Source organism: Syngnathus leptorhynchus, chromosome 1 (assembly GCF_054491065.1).
Source record: "Syngnathus leptorhynchus isolate UIUO chromosome 1, UIUO_Slep, whole genome shotgun sequence".
Taxonomy (NCBI): domain Eukaryota; kingdom Metazoa; phylum Chordata; class Actinopteri; order Syngnathiformes; family Syngnathidae; genus Syngnathus; species Syngnathus leptorhynchus.
The window spans coordinates 10,681,126-10,700,562 of record NC_141195.1 but is presented as its reverse complement, the minus strand read 5'-3'; the positions used below and the strand labels follow the sequence as shown (position 1 = coordinate 10,700,562).

At 38.5% G+C, this 19,437-nt stretch overlaps 2 protein-coding genes across 5 annotated transcripts; both read right to left on the bottom strand.

Annotated features, from left to right (window-relative positions):
- Positions 1 to 31: 31 nt before the first annotated feature.
- hck (HCK proto-oncogene, Src family tyrosine kinase) lies at positions 32 to 9,004 on the bottom strand. The gene is made up of 13 exons (XM_085906540.1): positions 8,840 to 9,004; positions 6,870 to 6,998; positions 6,065 to 6,098; positions 5,656 to 5,746; positions 5,333 to 5,428; positions 4,886 to 4,989; positions 3,803 to 3,952; positions 3,540 to 3,692; positions 3,285 to 3,467; positions 2,527 to 2,603; positions 1,529 to 1,682; positions 1,215 to 1,346; positions 32 to 1,012 (listed from the first exon to the last, which is right to left on the bottom strand). Exons 2-13 carry the CDS (start codon positions 6,987 to 6,989, stop codon positions 810 to 812), a joined length of 1,497 nt encoding a protein of 498 aa, XP_085762666.1. The 5' UTR covers positions 6,990 to 6,998; positions 8,840 to 9,004; the 3' UTR covers positions 32 to 809.
- A 2,953-nt stretch (positions 9,005 to 11,957) lies between these two features.
- Positions 11,958 to 19,010, bottom strand: rbbp8nl (RBBP8 N-terminal like). Of its 4 annotated transcripts, none has more exons than XM_085906502.1 (15): positions 18,933 to 19,010; positions 16,625 to 16,675; positions 16,466 to 16,555; positions 16,339 to 16,381; positions 15,470 to 15,565; positions 15,256 to 15,368; positions 15,004 to 15,079; positions 14,779 to 14,927; positions 14,634 to 14,683; positions 14,100 to 14,164; positions 13,084 to 13,813; positions 12,893 to 12,995; positions 12,745 to 12,806; positions 12,137 to 12,353; positions 11,958 to 12,060 (listed from the first exon to the last, which is right to left on the bottom strand). In XM_085906502.1, exons 3-15 carry the CDS (start codon positions 16,524 to 16,526, stop codon positions 12,002 to 12,004), a joined length of 1,824 nt encoding a protein of 607 aa, XP_085762628.1. In that variant the 5' UTR covers positions 16,527 to 16,555; positions 16,625 to 16,675; positions 18,933 to 19,010; the 3' UTR covers positions 11,958 to 12,001. The 4 variants fall into 4 exon arrangements, with proteins under 4 accessions (XP_085762628.1, XP_085762649.1, XP_085762639.1 ...); XM_085906523.1 differs by having other exon boundaries at positions 12,745 to 12,803; XM_085906513.1 differs by having other exon boundaries at positions 12,893 to 12,992.
- Positions 19,011 to 19,437: the final 427 nt, after the last annotated feature.

Here is a 19,437-nt window from a genome sequence, read left to right as displayed (position 1 = left end):
TCTTTTGGAATCACTCACCGAGACAAATACATGTATCTTAAATATTAAAATATTTTATTTTAAAAGTGTCAATATTTGTTGAATTGCCACAAACGAAACAAGCAAAGGGACTTTAGGTTAAAAAAAATAATAATAATAATCTGGACTCTCGAGTCTAGGTATGGAATCAACATAATTAATGTCATTCATCACTTCTTGACAAACATTCCAAAAAGACCATTGAGAAGTTGTTTTGCTTTTATGTGAGCAATTCTTTAAGGCAGATTTTTACATGTAAGTATAAGTTATTTTTCCAAAGAGCAAAATGAAGGCTAATACGTAACTGAGCTTTCCTTTCTTCACAGAATAAATGACTAAATCAAAACAAAAAACAAAAAAAACATTCATGGATATCTCACATAAAAGAAAGCAAAACATAATTTAAAGGCACAAATACCAAGACATTTTGAAAGTCCTTAATAAAAGTGGTCATTCAATCATTCTTTCTCAAATTTGGATTAAGCAGCTATCCTTGAGTCTCCACGACTTTTTTTTTTGCAATTCATACTCCGACATACAACTCTAATCTACTGACAATTTGTGCAAATAGTGGAAATTCTTTAGACTTCTGACAACAAAATGTCAGGAAATTGTTAATTGTTAATCATTAAAATTGCGCTTTTTTATTTAAAAATGTTTTGCCCACAGCTGGCTGAGACATCAAGCTATTGAGAAATACAGATGGATTGACAGAGGATACAGGAAAATACTAAAACACTTTTGTACAAATATTACATCATGAAACGGACCCAAAAAATGATGAATGTGAGTCACGGTTGCTGCTGGTACTGGCTCTCTGTGGCTGTGTAGAAATCCTCCAGGACGCTCTTTAGGTAGTCAAAGGTTGGACGGTCATCTGGTTTGTTCTTCCAACACTCTAGCATGATGTCATAGAGTTCCTTGGGACAACTGTCCTGACGCTGCATTCGATAGCCTTTCTCCAGTGAACGGATCACCTCTGGGTTTGTCATCCCTAAAAATAAAATCAATTTGATAAATAGCCTCTTGAACATTGAGAGGTATTACGATGATCTCCTGGAGAATGTTTTGCGAAGGAAATCTCGAAATACCAAAAGAGACAAAACTACACATTTGGTGATATACTGGATAGTAGTGACTTGAATTGTTATAGTGCGAGGGAGCACTGTATATTGCATCAATATTGAAGTTGTTACCTGGGTACGGTGTACGTCCATAACCGATGACCTCAGTCAGCAAAATGCCAAAAGACCAGACATCTGACTTAATAGTGAAACAGCCGTAGTTGATAGCTTCAGGTGCTGTCCACTTAATGGGAAATCTTGCTCCTGATGAACCATAAAATAGTATTTAAGTTTGCATTCCACACATCTTCACATAGAATAGTTGTAAACATTCAGCCAGTTCACAAATCTCTCTTCTTTAAATTTAGAAACCATGGCTGCGCCTGGTCCGTTACTTTCTTCTGTTCCCAGTTAAATTAAGAGCAAATTAAACAATACTGTCGTACCTTCCCTTGCTGTGTATTCATTGTCTTCAATGATGCGAGCGAGGCCAAAGTCAGCGATTTTGCATACTAAAGCCTTATTGACCAGAATGTTGGCGGCCCTCAAGTCTCGGTGGATGTAGTTCCTCTGCTCAATGAAGGCCATACCCTCTGCTATCTATGGATAAACAAGTCACAGTAATGGAGTAAGAAGGTAATTCCTCGCAGTCGGTGTGACAAAATCATGAAAATGGGAAATCGTTCAGTTCAGAACACATTGGTCAGTTTCTGTTTGGCACCCTTTTGCTGGTTTCCTACGGCAGTGATACAATATTCCACAAAGTGTTATCGTATAGTTTGCTGTCTGGGGATTAGCCAAGAATCAAAACAAAACTTCAAAGGACTATTGGGACTACATTAAAAATAAATACATACTCTGACAATAATGCCATAAAATGATCAGAATAAGCTTTTTTTTCTGGAAAAAAAATAGTTTTTTTTTTCATGTACATTTTTAAATTGGGATTATTTTTGCATTTCAGTGTGACAAAACTATTCTTATGTACTAAACTACTTATTTGTCATTGGCAAATAAAAAAGTTGTTCAGTAACAAAGAGGGCTGTTATAGCACAACTTAATTAAATTGGCTAGGACCAACACGAATAAATCAATATTAACGCACGTATATACACACAGATGTCACAAATATTTGATCATAATCTTCCATGTTTGGAGCGGAGAACTGATGAAAATAAGCACAGTTGACATTACGAGTGAATAAGACATTAAAAGCTAAATGGTATGGATTTTTCTACAAATCAGATCAAATTATGTTTGCAATAGCACTTTGATGCCTTACTTTGGTCTCATCATGTGTATGGCTCAACTAATCCGAAACAAATACTTTTTGTACAACATGGATAACATAAATTCTCTGGTTTATGAACATATGCACCTGTGGATGTGCTTCAATGATTAAAGATAACGGTTAAAGATCGTGATGTGATAGAGAGATTCTTACCTGGGCAGAGAAGTCGATGAGCTTGGCAAGTGGGATGCGACTGCCTTCATCACTCTTGAGGAAGTCTAATAAACTACCTGTATGCATGAGCACAGAAAAATGCATGTTGGGCTTTCATTGGTAGTGAAGAGAACATTTTCAATTTTGTATTTTATTCCCCCATGCACTACAATGAGTCAAATATTTAAAAAGAAAAAAAAAAAAACTGACTGCATAGGTGTCTAAACAAGAGTATGAGAAGGTGGTCGACTGTATCACAACTCACCGCTAGATGGCAGACATGGCATAGTTGCGCTTGACGTGTTTTACTTTATACATAGTGCCGACATTTTCTTGCGAATTTAGAATGCCACGCTGAACAAATACAGTCCGTCAGTCATATTAAAAAATTGAGTCAGTTGATTTTTGTGCGAGAAAAAATAATCCACAAAATGAGTTGTTGCATGTAATGTTGGCTTGCTCAGCAGTATTGCGTCATCCTTGAATCTTAATTTTTATGTATAACAATAGCACACTCTTTCTCTCCAAACATCCGCTCTGAAAGTAATGCACGGGCGTTAGAGTGCTTTGCGAACATACAAAGCATTGTGATGAAGAAATGTGACACCGCAGCAGTAGTTCACAATGTAAATGCAAAATTTGAATTCAGATATAATTTAATGAAATTTGAATTCCAATATAATTTAAACTATATCTGTAGTCTTTGGTTATCTTCATCACCAGCCTTTATCACAAGCTGTTTTGTGCACATATCTTACCTTTTTCCATTAATTCTGTGATAATATAAATGGGCTCTTCCTTGGTGACCACAGCATGGAGTCGCACCAGTTTGTCATGCTGTAAGGTCTTCATCAGATTGGCCTCAGCCATAAAGGCTTCTACCGACATGCTCCCAGGTTTCATGGTCTTCACTGCTACCTTGGTGTGTTTGTTGTATGTCGCTGAAAGCAAAACGCAAGATATTCAAATGCAACCCACTAGCAGAGTGGGAAAGATGCTCAAATGCATCATACCCAGCCAGACTTCTCCAAACTGGCCAGCACCGAGCCTTTTCTCCAGTTTAAGTGATGACCTTTGGATCTCCCAGGCGTCTTTCTCCCAGGGCTTCTCTGGTTTAGGACTCAGGCAAGGGTTGGTCAGGGGTTGGCAAAGGCCATCACCTTGCTCTGGAGGGAATAAAAAAAAACACATTGCGGTGAATCACAAATCTACAAGACTATCCAGATGACTTCTGCGTTTAGGTCTAGCTCATCAAGTTGAGCCAAGTCACACTCACTCTTATAATGCTTGACCAGGTCCTGCAGGGTGCTGAACGTAATGCGGGGAGAGATGTAAAATCCTCCATTGTCCAGCATACGGATCTTATAATGTTTAACAGTGTCACCAGATGGGCCATCACTGTCCCTGACGGACAGGGAGAAGCTTCCTGTGGTTAAAGAGAGAGAGATGTTCAATTAAACTTTTTTTCATATTAGTCACTTTCCTGGCACATGTACGACCACTTTGAGTAGAGCCAATAAATCACTGCTGAAAAATCACCTTTTCATTTATGTACAAGCATACACGTACCAAGTGTTACTGTGATCTCGACTTGTGTCAATTATTTACATATGAACCTTTCAAAGTCAAAAAGTCAAAGTCCGCTTTATTGTCAATTTCTTCACATGCCAGGCACACAAAGAGATCGAAATTACGTTTCCCACCGTCCCACGGTGACTAGACAGTACACAACACTCACATCAAATAGCACAAAGAGTAAAAACGAACAGACAAGAGCAACGAATGAGTAATAAGCAAATAACCCAAATAATAAACGAGCAGCAAAATGGAGCAAGCGCGCTAATAGCAGACAGTTGTTTCTTGCAAAACAAGAAAGAATAATTGTTTTTTTGTTCTCTACTTTTTATAACGGTCATATTTTATATTGCTTTGTTTGCGCACTGAATAAACTGGACTTGTGTACTTCCTCAATCGTATCTGTTTTCAAAATTACAGTTCGAGAATACTGTCTGTACGTACGTATAGTATGTTAATATATCTGGAATTTTTACACTACTGTGAGCAATAAAAAATAAAAAAAAACACTTCTTCAATTGGATATGGGGTGAACAATGGACTGGTCCATCAAAACGGGCAAAGCTTATAAATACTCAGTAATTCTTGATCCTAAAGGTTTTCAAAGCATTACACGAACACGTTAGGATACTTGGGGACTGCTTTGAATTGTGGGAAAAAAACAAAAAAAACAATGACTCCCTTAATGACGAAATGTTCAAAAGTTAACTATCACAATTTGGCACAATTTATACGAAAACAAGTTGGGCTCTACTAAGTTATGAATAGTTTATACTTGACTCACCTTTGTTGGACTCACTGTCTCGAATCATAAACGATCCTACTTTGTTTCCAGGGGCCAGAAGCTGCCTCTCGGCATCTCTCCTGCTCACTCCCTTAAAAAACCACCTCAACAACAGGAAACAACCATTAGAGCAGAAACCACATGTCAGTCCAAAACAAGGTGCTCTTTCCTTTCAAGCTGTGTTTTGTGCTTCTATTTTCCTCAACTGCCAGGTTAAATTAAAAATCACATTTGTGCAGCACTCCCATGAAAAATACAGAGCAATACAGAACAAGAAATGCATTAGTTGATTTATTTAGACTTGAGAGGACAGACGTTTTATGATTTTACGACGCAAAGTGAGACAAACCACGATTTGACAAACAGACACGCTTCTCTTCTTATTTTAATAATTTTAAGGTTATTGCTGTATTCAGGTAATTTCATTACTTGTGTAAGTCTACTTACTCCTCTGCCTCCAGGGTGTCTTTACCAACATAATTGCTGGGGATGAAGCCTTCTTGACCTGTACTGATTGACATGGCTCGCCACCACTCCCCTGATCTATAGACAGAGAAAACCGCAGATTTTATGGCATAGTAGTGGTGTCTTAAATATTAAAATATTTATATTTTAGATATAAATGAAAACATTTATTTTTATATTAAATATTTACATTCTATGTAAATATAGAATGGATGTTGCAAAAACTCATTTTTGCATTTACTTTAACTTCTATCAACAATCCAACAAGAAAGAAAAGCTACGTCACGGGTGATTCTCCTACTCACTCCTCCAAAATTTTAAGTTTGTCCCCCTTCTTGAAGCCCAGGTCTCCATCATGAATGGCATCATAATCGTAAAGTGCAATAGCAATGTCTCCTATGTAAATATGGGGAAAAGAGACAAAACATCTTTAACCATGTATAATTACAGTGCTTATGGATGAATATCGATTCTTAGATTTGCAATGTCCATCATGTCCATCGGATAAAAAAAGCTTGAACAGAAAACAGCTTGCACTCAAGTGTTTAGTGAATTAGTTTAGCCTAAACTAATTCTCTTCTTACTTGTGTGTATTGCTCTACATGATGCTGAGCAACGTTGCATAAGGGCAATGTGATACATTGCAGATGATGCAAGTACAAGTAGCCGAGGTTGACAATAAAGCAGAAGAATTGAAGAGACAGAGATACGAACCATCTGTTATATTTGCACTGGATGGCGGTTTGCTCTGTGGATCAAAAAAAAAAATGACAAATCAAAACTTGGATGTTAACAACATTATACATGACATTACACGACATCCTTTTGCAAGTTGAAGTACTTATTTGACAGACAGGAAGGACTTGTAGAAGTAAAACTAGCTGTGTGTGCTATATCTTGCTGCATCTACAGGTTGACTGATCTTGGGTGTTGCTTAATAGTGAGAATTCAATCACGCATCTGCTGCCATTTTGACGCTCTGCTTCTGCTTTCGTCAATTCTTATTTCTCCACTTTGGGTGAAAGACAGGAAGCAATGGCCAGAGGAACCACTTAATACGAAGTAGATAGCAGCAGTGCACTTCTACCCATGACACACATCCAAGTCCTTACAATATGCAAATTGGCTGCACATAGATCTTCCCATTCTTAATTTTGCAGTACAACAATCAAACAAATCATTCATTCACAGAGACATGCCACACTTTCAAAATGGCAAAAAATTGTAATGTATAAAATGTTCTGTTTTGTTTATCGAGTATTATTTTGTCAAAAGCATGTCACAAACATGCTATGACATCTGGGAACTGTTTAAAATTGAAGGGGGAAAGTACGACATACTTCTTTAAGGAAAAGAAGAGGATAAGAGGTTATCACCGATCAAAGGTTTGTTACACTTTCGGTTGGTTTGAGTTTTTCAATTGTAAAAGGATTGTAAAAAATACTTTGTTTCAAATGGATTAGATGGAAGAAATCTTTGTGCTACATTGCTCCACATTCCTTACACAGTGATTGCTTACCATTTTAGAATTTCCCGCTGTGGGATCTTTGACGTAGTGGGTTGTTTGTGCACTTTTCTGGATCTCACTGCTCCCTTTCCGAAGATTCTCCCGATCCTTCTTTGAGCTCACACAACCCATGGTGATGTCCTGGTGGTTGAGAAGGAGATACAGCTTTTAGATGCCATTGAAGACCTATGCAATATTTGCTTGTAGTTTTGTTGTGAAAGGGTTGGCTGATATATGAAAGAGATTCTTTATGTATGATAATTTTGTGCATAAGAAAACATCTCATTTCACTTTCATCATTAAAGTTAAGACTGAGTGTTTTGTCATTTCACTAACCATAGTGGTGAGATTATTTTAGCACTTGTATTGTTAAAATTTGAGAGTGGAGCATAACTTTATGGTATTACCCTATTGAACTTGGTAAGCATGGTAAACAAGGAAGAGGAAGTGTGAAAATGATACAAGAGGATACTCAGGTGAAGGCAAAAAAGAAAGGAAAGAATTTCATGTGAGAAATTAAATGAACTTGAAATGAACCTACAGGGGTGAAGAGGTGATATGTACATTTTTGATCAGGCCAAACATATGACAGTTTAAACAGTTGAAGTTAACAATATATGTTACTGTAATATTATACACAGTTTGAAGATTTAATTACTGGATATTTTGCGTATCGCTGGACAGAGCCCACGTTCTACTTTGAGAAGAATTAAATTAGATCATTAATTAGAGCCTCGGAGTAAACAATGCATTTAAAAAAAACGTAATACAGTCCCAAAATATGGGATTTCGATGTTATGTGCGGAACCCAGTTAACTAGCATGGAAAACAACAGCACAGGAAGCCATGCGCAGATACAGAGTACGTTTAAGATCATGGCCTGCCTAAAAAAAATTTCATGCAAATGTTAGGTGTAACTTCACTATTTTTCATTTTATGTTTTGTGTTCTATTACAAGTCATGTGGGGCAGCAAACTTGCGTTTTGATGCTGGACTTGAACTGAACATTCAGTTGGTTGCAATCTAATTGAGAAAGTCATTGAGCTTCCTTTTCTTCAAACCAACAACTACAACGCATAACCCCATAGACAAGGGGTGTCAAATTGTTTTATGCATAGTCATCTCAATCTCTCATCTTAATACATACAGTATACATGAATGTTCTTATAATTGATTGTTGCACTTTTCTTTTTTTTTTTTTTTTTTTACAAAAAGGAAGTTTAAATCAGATCGTCATGGAAAGCAAATGTATACTGAAAAAAAATGCTATAAATTCAGTTAAATTTCTGTTAGAGATCTGGTTTAAAATGTTCTGTTAAAATTGAATAAAAATAAATTCAGTTCAGTTCAGTTCTTCTGTCAAAATAAAAATACAAAAACAATTTTACAAGAAGACACCATATCAATTCAATCTCCAAAATTGACAAGTGAATGAGGCCACAGCCTCTTAAATATAAAACAATTCATTTCGGAGAATTGTAGGTTATTGAACTTTGCCTGGAATTTTATAGTTTTGACTATAGACGATTTATGGGTTGGGGTATGATGTAATGTTGGCATTTTTAAAAAGAGTTTGTGTAACATACAGAAGAACTCTCCTATTTTAATTGAATATAGTCTACATAAAGTATTTTCAAAGAGTAATCATCCAAAGATAAAGCAGATATGAATAGGATAGTGCATTCATACATAACTATGATACCCTAGGGCATGATATTTATTCATTAGTGACTTCACATTGAAACAGTGCTAGAATCACTCAGTTAGTGTATTTTGGAATGTATTTTCAACTTGTCTTTTATCAGAAAATAAATATTTAAAATTGCAATAGCATCTTTCAGGTATGCGCACACTAATATTTTGTTAAATCACCCCATGTGTTAATGATCACAATTAATGATTGAGAATATTTATAATTTTATTTTTGAAGACATTTTTGCTAAACAGTGACGTCACAATACTTAAAACTACAACAAACTCACCGTCGCTTTAACCAAGTACTCCTACGACGATGAGTTTAACAAGATAGTGATTCTTCTGCCAGAGTCCCGTGGCTGAAATTATTCCTCATTTCGGTCAAATCGCTTCCATTTTTTGCGAATGCGCTTCAAGATGAGGAGCGCAGCAACGCGTCTGCGACTTGGACGAGGAAGTTGTGAGTGTGCTGTTAAGCTTGAGCGAGCCGAGGAAAAGGGGAACCGGAACTTTGAACCTATCACTTTTGCACTCTTCCCCTCTTTACATTTAAAGCACAACTTTGTTTTTCAGTATTCGCTTTTACTAGAATTGTAAATAAAAATGTTTCAAACGTAAGAGAGCTCAGTGGTCTTTTTTAGTCAATTGTTTTGACGCCTTTGGAAGTCGCTCCAAATGCGTCATCCTTTCTGTCTTCTTGCACCTACTGAATATTCTGCATCCTCCTCTCCAACGCCAACATCTTTCCTCCCTACAGTGTATATACTGTATCAGGCTTCTCTAAAAGGACTTCCACTCTCTCTAGCTCAATCCTCATTGTCCTTTTGTCAGTAAACCATGGAAACAAGTTGAAAGTGATTGATTACTGCTTATTTGAAATAAAATGTTGACAAAAACTTGTTGATCTTGGAGTTGCATTGGCAATACATCTCAAAGTGTGGGAAATGACTGAAGATTCACAACCTAAGTACAGTTCAGCGATTTTAAACTCAATACATTTGCATTTTTAAAGGTTTGCGATTGCTTTTGCACTTGACGCGTGTGGAAAGTATGCTAAGTGACATTTGACATAAATTGGTGTATATATGTATATTATGTCTTTATTTATTATATCTTTCAATCTTGAAATAAACCATTGAATTGAATGAAATATTTGACAAATTGGTGTATATATGTATATTATTTCTTCATTTATTTATTATATTTTTTAATCTTGAAATAAACCATTGAATTGAATTAAATATTTGACATGAATTGGTGTATATATGTATATTATTCATTCATTTATTTATTATATCTTTCAATCTTGAAATAAACCATTGAATTGAAGGAAATATTTGTCAGGAATTCTTTCTGTCCAAATAATTCCTTGACAGCTGTCTATGAGTTCAGTCTGTTGTGGGAGGCGGCTCACCAATGATGCTCAAGAGAAAACCACCAGATTTCAAAACATAATCCTTAATCAGCAACCAGGATTAGAAATTCCGCTGAAACCTAGCAGGGGGGAGGAGGGCGGCGATGTGGGTGAATTGTGGGGATGTGGATAGAATGTAAATTGGATGAGAGGAATGAAGAGGAAGGGGGGAAGCAGTAAAAGGTTAAATGTAAGAGTTTTAAAATTTTGGGACAATGATGAGTCAAGGGATAAAGAATTGTGACCCTGCAGCTGTTGACTCCAAGTACTATTGTCAACCATTGCCACCACATATAAGGACTTGAAAGGACTAATTAATTCACTGCCTACTGCCTGATGACGGCTGGGACAGGCATCAACATTGACCCCAAATAATCCAATGATAGTCACTTTGGACTCAGTTCCTCTGGATAACATTTTTAAGGAACCAAAAGTCCTGATGAGGCTAAGCACAGAGATGATCATCAAAGTTGCTCGACCAGTTGAAAAACTTGATGATCAAAGATCAATACACCCCAAGACTTTGCATAATCCCTTTCCCAAAATGTGAAGTGGGCTGTTGCTTCTTTTTGCCAACTGTCATTCCCACATTACATGTTGCATTTCTGGTAACAAAAAAATATAACAGCAACCTAATAGCAGTCCTAATTGACAATCATGGTAGACAGATCAACAAACGACTGTTAGTTTACAAAATATCTTTAATGATCTGATATATAACAGCAAAATATTTGACTGTTTATCCGCATAATGGAAAGATGACCAGATCGGATCATGGTTGCTCACAAAAAGGCTACAATGAAGTGGACATGAATACAAAAATAAAGTCCAAAAGTGCAAATGTTATTGAAATTAAAATTAATAACTACTTTTATGGAATTACCTATGACACGGAATTAACTGAGCATTGCCGAGGTGGACAAGCACCACAGTGACTTTGCAGCAGTCTATTATTAAACCAACATCGTAACTGTAGTTTTATCACACGCACCCTTCCGCATGAACAGATGCTGTCACAGCTGTAAGTGGAAACTTAGTAGTTGCAAAATATGTGCATTTTCAAAATGAAAAAGAGGAAGAGGAAGTTGTTTTACTCATTTTTTCCCTTTTGTTGGGCCACTTAAGTATCTAAAGGCAGCAGGAGGGGGACGTTATGGTAAAAATATCCAAGTGGTGACACCACTGCCAGGAAAGTGAAATAATTACAAACATGTTTCATAAACAAAATGACACTATGTACTGAGACTCGGCGAGCGAGTCCGAAAGCACCTGATACATACTACAACTCTAGGTTAGTTGCGACTTAGCCAAATGTGGAAAATAATTATTATTTATCATTACTGTATGACATACACTAAATACTAAGGAAACCTAAAGCAAGATAGTCATCTGCGGGTGAATTAGTAGACTGCATGTGCAATGTTTGATAAAGCCCATTTTCATTTAAGTGTATTTAATAGACAGAGATCAGATATCACACCACTTCCTGCACTGGTGTGAATTCAATATAATATCTACTTGTAGAATTGACAAGTGAAGAGCAGCCTCTTTGCAACCGTTCACCTCACAATGAAAGTTGCTTTGACAGGATAGTCTTGCATACATTACATGGCTGGTGTCATTCGTGTTTTCGGGCATTGAGAAAACAAGCCGCAGTAAGTCACATGGGAAGAATTTGTAAGCATCTCCGGAGAGCTTGAGACACTTGGGGATTGACATTCTCTGATGTCATAAGCGGTATTGCTCAGTGATTAGGGGAAGGTTTGCATGGAATGCTTTTAAGAAGCTTTATGCTTATTTATTTATTTATGTATTTATTTATTTATTGGGCATTCTGTCTGGCCAAGAGTCTGTCTCAGCATTTACATGTTGGACAGTCTCCATTTGAAGTTTTTTATTTTGAAAATACATTTCAAGACATAAGAGATGATACGATATGTTTTTGAATCCCCGATTCTGAGTAAAATCTTGGGTCATTACTGTATTGTGAGTTCTTTTTTTTTTTCTTATGTGATATTGCTCATGTCCACTCCAGTCAGCTGGAGGCCTCTGGAGCTCTCACTGTGATCTTGACCTGTTTTGCTTTGGCCATGACTGTGAGGAAAAAAGAAGAGCATTTAAAAATCGGTATGAACGATAAACTTACTTAAACATTTGAACTGATGCTTACAGTCTGTGTCTGAGTCTTGGTCCATTTCTGTATCAGCAAATGATTTCTTCCTCTTATAGCTGTGGCGGGTCTCCTGTTCTGATATGTTGTCCTCTTCTTCCTCCTCCTCCTCTTCCTCCTCCTCTTCTTCATCTTGCTTCTCTTCTTCCTCCTCTTCCTCCACCTCCTCCTCCACCTGTTCCTCTGAGCCTCCTGGCTCGACTTTTGGTGGTGGTGACTGTGATGAGGCAGAAGAATTTTACAAAATTGTTACAAAATTTGTTGGTGAACATGTTTCTAGCCGAAACAAGGTAAACAACAAAACAAAGTGCCTTTTGTTGCTGTTGTTGATGCTTGTGCATTCATGTTCAGTAGGCTACACAATGCAAGAGACAGTGATGGGAGAAAGCTCAGAATTTTGGAATTGTCTCAACTCTGTGCCATTCACACGAGCATGCCAGAAAATCGTGCAATGGTTAGGAGTGGACAATCGATCCTTGTCCCCACTCACACATAGCCCTTAATAAGACTTGAAATCCACTACAAAAGTCGTGCGTGAGTTTCCTCATATGTAGCTGGTGCCCCTCAACTTCTTTTCATATAAAAAATGACCGGTGTCAGCACCTTACCTTGCCGTTTGTTGGTGGGGAGTCTTGTATTTGAGTGTAATTGATACTCTCCAGCACCACTACTGTGACAGAAAAACAAGACAGAACTGCGTTAGAGACCTTCTTCACATGGATTCTGACACACTTTTGTCATATGAATAGCGGTTACCTGGCCGTAATGATATTGTGAGGGCAGGGACCTTCTTTCCATTGCTTGGCTCTGTCTTTCCAGCGGCCTCTTTTTTCTGCTCCACATTTTCTTTTACCACCTGCTGGGTAAGACCAATACATGACAGACCAGATGATCTCCACGTGTTCTCTTTTGCACTCTTGTCATCGTTCACTGACTGGTGAAGGTACCTCGTGTTTTTCTCGCGTAGCTTCTTCTTGATGCGTGACCATAACTAAGGATGGCGCCAAAGATCGAGAAGTGGGAGGTGATGCGGCTTGATCATGAATGGGAAGACTCTGCATCAATTCCTTGTCAATTCTCTTGTTTACACCCTCACCCTCTTGTGGGGACAAAAACGGTTCATGTTTCGTTGTTTGGCCGGGTTTCAACTTTCCTCTGTCCGACAGATCTAGAGGACCCTCGCAGAGATCTTGGAAGCCGTCCCCCAAAACCCTTTTGGTGCTGGATGTTTGTATATCCTTCTCCTGAGACTTACCCGGAATCTCCGTGTGCTCGGATTGATTCTTCAACCTAAATACCACAGTTGGTTCTTTCATGGGGCCTTGAAAGCCACTATGCTTGTGCCACTGAGACCCATAAACATGATCTTGATTGCTGGAAACGCTGATGTGCTGGCTACTTTGGACCAAGCATGGAAATCGAGGGAGATTTGTTTTGGGATATGGGTGCCTCACCAGGTTTATGCCTGAAGCGGCCATTGAAGCCCAGGCAGAAGATTCCGGTAGAGCCCAAGGGAAGGGAACAGGGCTGTTTTTGATTGGTTGAGGACGACAGAGGACGGGGGCTTTGATTGTATGTCTGGTTGGATTCACATCAGAATTGAGAGAGGACGAGGACATCCTCAGAGGAAGAGCTTGACAGGGGACTGGGTGTTCCAGGGCTCCCACATTGAGAGATCTAAGGCAAGATATCACCCATGAGAGGAATGCCCAAGCTTAATTAATACAGTTGATTTTGTTGTATTATTACGGCTAATACAAGAAATACAGGAGGAGCAGTGTGGTTTTTGCTCAGGTAGTGTGGAAAAGTATTCTTCTCTCAGCAGGCTCTGAAGGGCACATAAGACTTTGCCCCACCAGTTTACATGCGTTTTGTGGACTTGGAGAAGGCGTCGGACCATGTTCCTCAAGTAGTACGTAATAACTTATGCTGTGAATCAGTAAGATTGAATTGATATGATTACCTCCTCTCGGCGTGTGCCACATTGTTTTCTGTATTCCAGGATGGTGAGGTGTAAGTTGGAGTAGCCTAAAGGAAAGAGAAAGATGAATAGTTCATTCTTTTTTGCTTTCAGTGAGTTTCATTTCATATTTGGGGTATTTATTGTATTTCCGGCCGACTTTCTGAAAAGCAGAATGCTCTGGCTGTCATATAAGTTGACCAAATGATCTCTGTCTGCTCTGTATAAAATAAGTCAGAAAAAAAAGGAAATTGAGCGACATAGACGACGCAGGAAAATGAGCTGTGATTAGTCTTGTTGTGTTGCGACCGTTCTTCCAGGCACAGCTGTAATCTTTCTCAGTCCAAATAATCGCCATCATCACACTTTAGGGAATCTACCCCCTTTGCAGGACTAAGAAGGGGATGATCCATTTGATGGGACGGGGGGTCATCTACAGCCGCCAAGCCCCCATTTAATAAATGCAAGTAATAACATTTACATAGCATCCGAGAGAGATGTGTGTGGAATTATACAGAGTGTAAAAATGAAACTTACATAGTGGCTCTTGCTTATTCCTTGCAGTTGTCTGAGCTCTTCGTGAGGTTCTGTGAGGTCAAGAAACAAGAAAGAAAAAAAAAAGAATAATTTACATGAAAACAAAAAAAACCTTCCCTTACTGCCATGTCATTTTCAATCTCACCGTCAGCCATTTGGTTTGTGTCTGTTTTCACTGCAACATTGCCATCTACTGGCAGGTCGGAAGTGGCCCTGCTAGTTGGCATGGAGATGGGTCCAGATAAAGGTGAAAAGTCAGGAGAGATGTCAGGTTTGACCTCCACAGGTGTGCGGCTGTATGATGAGGGGCCATTGTTGAATCTGTTGCTCGCACCTTAAATGAGCTCTCTTCTTGTTATCATCTACTTACTTTAGTGCTTCTCTTAGATGATCAATCTCGTCTCGTAGACTCCTGTTTTCCTTTTTCAGGTTATTGGTCTCTCCAGCTATGACACAGAGGGAATGCATGAAAACTGTAGAGGGAACCCTGGAGCCAAAACAAGGCTAAATGCTACCTCATTATATGCATATCTTTTTCATATGACATGAAGGACTCAAGAATTTAAAGACGTTAACAAGTAAAGAAGTTGATGGCATGGTCACCATGAATGAGAAAGACTACCTAGCAGTGTGATGTGCTGGATGGTCTGCATCTGAGACATTTCAAACTCTCGCTGTCTTCTTTTAGCCACCTCTTGAGTGACGGTACATCTGTCACACAGGCCTGCCCTCAGCCTGCATGTTGAGAAAATACATTGAGAAAATAAAAAATGGAATCTAAAGTTGAATATTTTTTTTTTCAAACCTCTTTTCAAAAGTGACTAAAAAGTGTGCACCTGTTTTCAAGTGTCTTGATGTTTTCAGTGAGTAATCGCTGGTGCTCCTTCATTTGCTGGTTCTTGGTGAACAGCTCCTCCATTCGCTTTGTATCACTGAAAACATATAGGAAACATTGAAATAGTTGAATAAACCATGCATGTTTCTGGAATGTAGGAGGAACCACAGAACGGCGAGGCAAGTGTGCCAAAAGCTAGATTGCTAATTACTCATGTGTATGTATGGATGAAATGTAAAGAGTATACATTATGCCCAAGGCTTTATCTAGTATAGGTATTAAAAAAACAACAACAACAACCAAAAACACTTGAACTGGAGCTCAGTTTCGAACGAGACAATTTCAAAAGTGTGGCATTGGTACTCCACTCTCCCACACACGCTTAATTGGGAATTGTAACTTTTCTTCCTTAAACATCTCTTAATGTTTTCCTTTTCATAGGACGACTCGATCCGCATTCTGTCTCCCTCTGTTGGTCATTGCTTTCAAATTTCTTGGACGGGTTGCACCCGGTAGGTGCATTTTATTGCTCTGTATGTACTTGGGCATGTGAAAGGACCATAAATTTAATTGTATTCAATTCTTTGGAAAAAAATGTCTACATGCATCTATCTTATTTAATTCCACTACAATACAATCCGTTCACAACTTGTAAGAAAAGAATAAAACAGAATCTTTTTTGGACCGTGTACTGAACATGTTCAAACATGAACTTCCTTAAGTGTTTAACATGACAAGATGTAACAGGTGAAGTGCACAGTTTAGTTGTTGTGGCCCAACTCATCGACTGCTCATGTTGAATGTCATAAATCTTAGAAACAAGATTTTGTCTACAGATTATTCAAGTGTGAGGTTGAAGCCTTCACTCACCAGCCCTTTTTGTTGGACAGTTCTTGCACTTTCATCTGCCACGCTGAGAAGTGAAGCAGCACAATAACAATTATGCATTTTTCCAAATCAATAAAACAACCCATTATTATCTGTTATTTCCTCTTACCCTCAAGCTCTCGCTCATGGACCTCCCTGAGTTTAAGAAGCAGCTCATTGAAGCTCTCCATCGTTCTCACATCAAATTACGAGTGTCAGTCTAGAGGCAGGATTATTATATTTAAAGGCGTTACAGATATAAAGCATATAGCGACACGTTGGGACTGACCTATGGAGTCATGTGTTTTTCTGCTCAGGCCTCACTATTGTTGATGAAAACCTTGAAAAGAAACAGAAAAACAGAAGCAGGGTGTTATTAGGCCATTATACTTATCAACCAATATATAGACATACGATATATAACATTTATCATATACTCAAATACACTCACTGAGTGGTGAGTGTACCCCTACGTCATCAAGTGACTCACTTTTTCTGCAATACCTCCCTATTGAAAGGTGAATGACCTTTTGAGGTATTACAAACCAACACCATTAATAAGCAACAGGATAAGCAATAGGAAATGAAATGAATTCATCAATTGGACATTTTTTACAATTTCCAACTCTAGCATGTGCTATAATATTAAATAACAAAACGTTACGCCCAAGGACCTTGTCATGCACCTGTGTGTGCATGTAATGCACCACATTTTGGCTGTCAAATTCAGTTCTCATATTGACGATTGGTAAAACTGGCTGGACCGGTCTTGCCAGACCTGAGGAAGCCAATGTGAACTTTGTGTATCAAGTGCACAAAACTTAACCCGCTCCTGAATGTGCATGTGTCAGCAGAGTGTGTGTGAGGGATGTCTTCACGTGGGAATAACCAAAGACGGGATGGATGGGAGAATATGACAGCATCTCCATGCCATTGCTGTGTTTTTTTACACTTGACTTGTATCTTTCGGTGTAGTCTAACTCAAGTTGCACAATGGAGGATGGCAGTGCCTGCAGCAGAGGTGCTTGTTAATTTTGCCGACACTGCTTTGATGGCCTTGAACAAGACACCAATGACCGAGTTGCTTGGGGGATTTCTTTTTGTGAAGCCCCTCTTTTGGTGCCCCGTTAATGCGACTTTTGCAAGGTCCTGAAGTCATAATCAATTTAACAAAGTGTTTTGACCTTTGCGAATGCAAGACAATTAGGAATGTGATTACAAAATGGTACTGCATAAGTCAAATCACAGAAGAGCAAGTGCCACGACATCTTTACAAAAGTGAAAAAGTTATTTATACTTACTACACAATACAATGTTATTTATATCGCCCAGTGAGATTATGCTAACACTACTTAACAGACCCATTTTGTTGAAGGCTAGGAGGGATTGTGAATATTTTTGATGTTTTTTTGAATCATCATGTTGATTTTATATTATAGTAGGATCCGAGGGTTCAGAGGTCAGCAGAATATAAGTGAATCCCGGAGGTCCAAGCAAACATGGTGCATCAGCATAAGCTGTTATGGTGGACAAAGCAGCCAACAGAACTGAAGTAAGCCCCGAGTGAAACTGCTTTTAATTCTAGGTTTAAAACGATCAGATAAGCTTAATCAGCATTGCATGACAGCCTTTAGTAGTGCCTTGGGGGAAAGCACCTAAATTGCTTAACAAAATGAAATAAAAAACAGGAAGCTTCTATTTGAAGTTTTAGCTTTCACAGTCATGCTTTGTGTTGAAATATGTGATCAGCAAACTCAGATGCTTTGAATGATCATTTCAGAACCTTATTATTCATATCATTCCCTTATTTTTGACCCCAATTTAATTGCAAAATGATTTTGACACTAGCTGGATAATTGTCAGATGAATTAATGTGTCATTTTTATGAGCTACTTGTAATGCTTCGAATGAGGACAAACAGCCTTTTTCAGATCTTTTTTACCCTAACCCTTGATAAAAAAGAGGGAAAACGTATTAAGTACCTGGGGTTCAATATAGACTCTATAATTTTGTCTCTGGGTTTTAATCATATGCTGGCCATAAATGCAAGCTGGTAATATTGGCTTTCATTTAGATAAAAGAGCTTCACACTCCCTCCTCAACAAGTCAGGATATGTCAGGCAAAAAGCCCATCTCTGTGGTGCAAGAGAAGACCTGTCTGTCTTTCTGATGACAAACACATACGCAAATACACACACTCCCACACAAACACACATTAACACATACACAACCAAGCACAAGCAAAAGTACACGTCCCATCCTTACCATGGCTTTAAAAAGTTTTGATACTCGGACCTCATTCACCACTGATGCATGCTGGGGTAGGGGGAATAACAGTCACAATGTAATATGACTTCCCCTGTTCAGAAATCCGTGACCACCCAATATCGATAACGTTGGAAAAGCGCCAATACCGGCGCTGATACCACTTCCCCTGCGCACACACGAGCAGCTAATGAGCATGCATGCTGATGTCGATTGAGGGCATGAACATTTCTTGTCCTCACACCACCACAGCAGATATCTCCTCTAATGCTACACACCGGCCGACGCAAAGTGTGACCTTAAAGGCAATACCTCACCATCCAACAACTCACCTCAGAAAGTCGGCTCCCCCTGTTTTTTTCTCATACGCTCCAGAGATAGACTGAGTGATATGGACACATAGAGAAAAGTATTGCAAGTGAGATTGTCTTACACCCTCCCATCCTTCATCTCCCCACCCCAGGAAACCGGTCCGAGCAGTTGTTCCCTTGAAGAACACAAACACTGAAGCCTGGGCAAGTTCTCCCTTGATATTCCAGTTCCGCTGAAATCTCATATAACCAGCCAAACCGGTCCCATAAAGCCCTGTGGTGATAGAGGAACAGCACCAATTGTGTAACTGCCGGAGCTCAATCCACATCCCTATTCGTGTATGATATACTGAATATGTTAGTTGATATTCATTTTAAAAGTCATACTTAATACATTCTCCTCCAATACTATAAAATAAGAAAGTAATCTTTTGCATGACAGCACAAATTAGAAGGGACAAAGATTTCGTGATTCCCTAAAAGGTAGTAATAAAGTAATGAAGAATTAGCTCTCAATATCATCAAG

Bases quoted from the DNA above. Each gene is read 5' to 3' on its own strand.
- hck (XM_085906540.1), bottom strand. From the start codon at position 6,989: ATGGGTTGTGTGAGCTCAAAGAAGGATCGGGAGAATCTTCGGAAAGGG. The intron at 1,683-2,526 runs GTAAGAATCTCT...GTTTATCCATAG, and splicing joins TCATCGACTTCTCTGCCCAG to ATAGCAGAGGGTATGGCCTT. The intron at 1,347-1,528 runs GTACGACAGTAT...ATGGTTCATCAG, and splicing joins TGAATACACAGCAAGGGAAG to GAGCAAGATTTCCCATTAAG.
- rbbp8nl (XM_085906502.1), bottom strand. From the start codon at position 16,526: ATGGAGAGCTTCAATGAGCTGCTTCTTAAACTCAGGGAGGTCCATGAG. The intron at 15,566-16,338 runs GTGAGTGAAGGC...ATATGTTTTCAG, and splicing joins CTGTCCAACAAAAAGGGCTG to TGATACAAAGCGAATGGAGG. The intron at 15,080-15,255 runs GTAGTCTTTCTC...TCTGTGTCATAG, and splicing joins CCAGCACATCACACTGCTAG to CTGGAGAGACCAATAACCTG.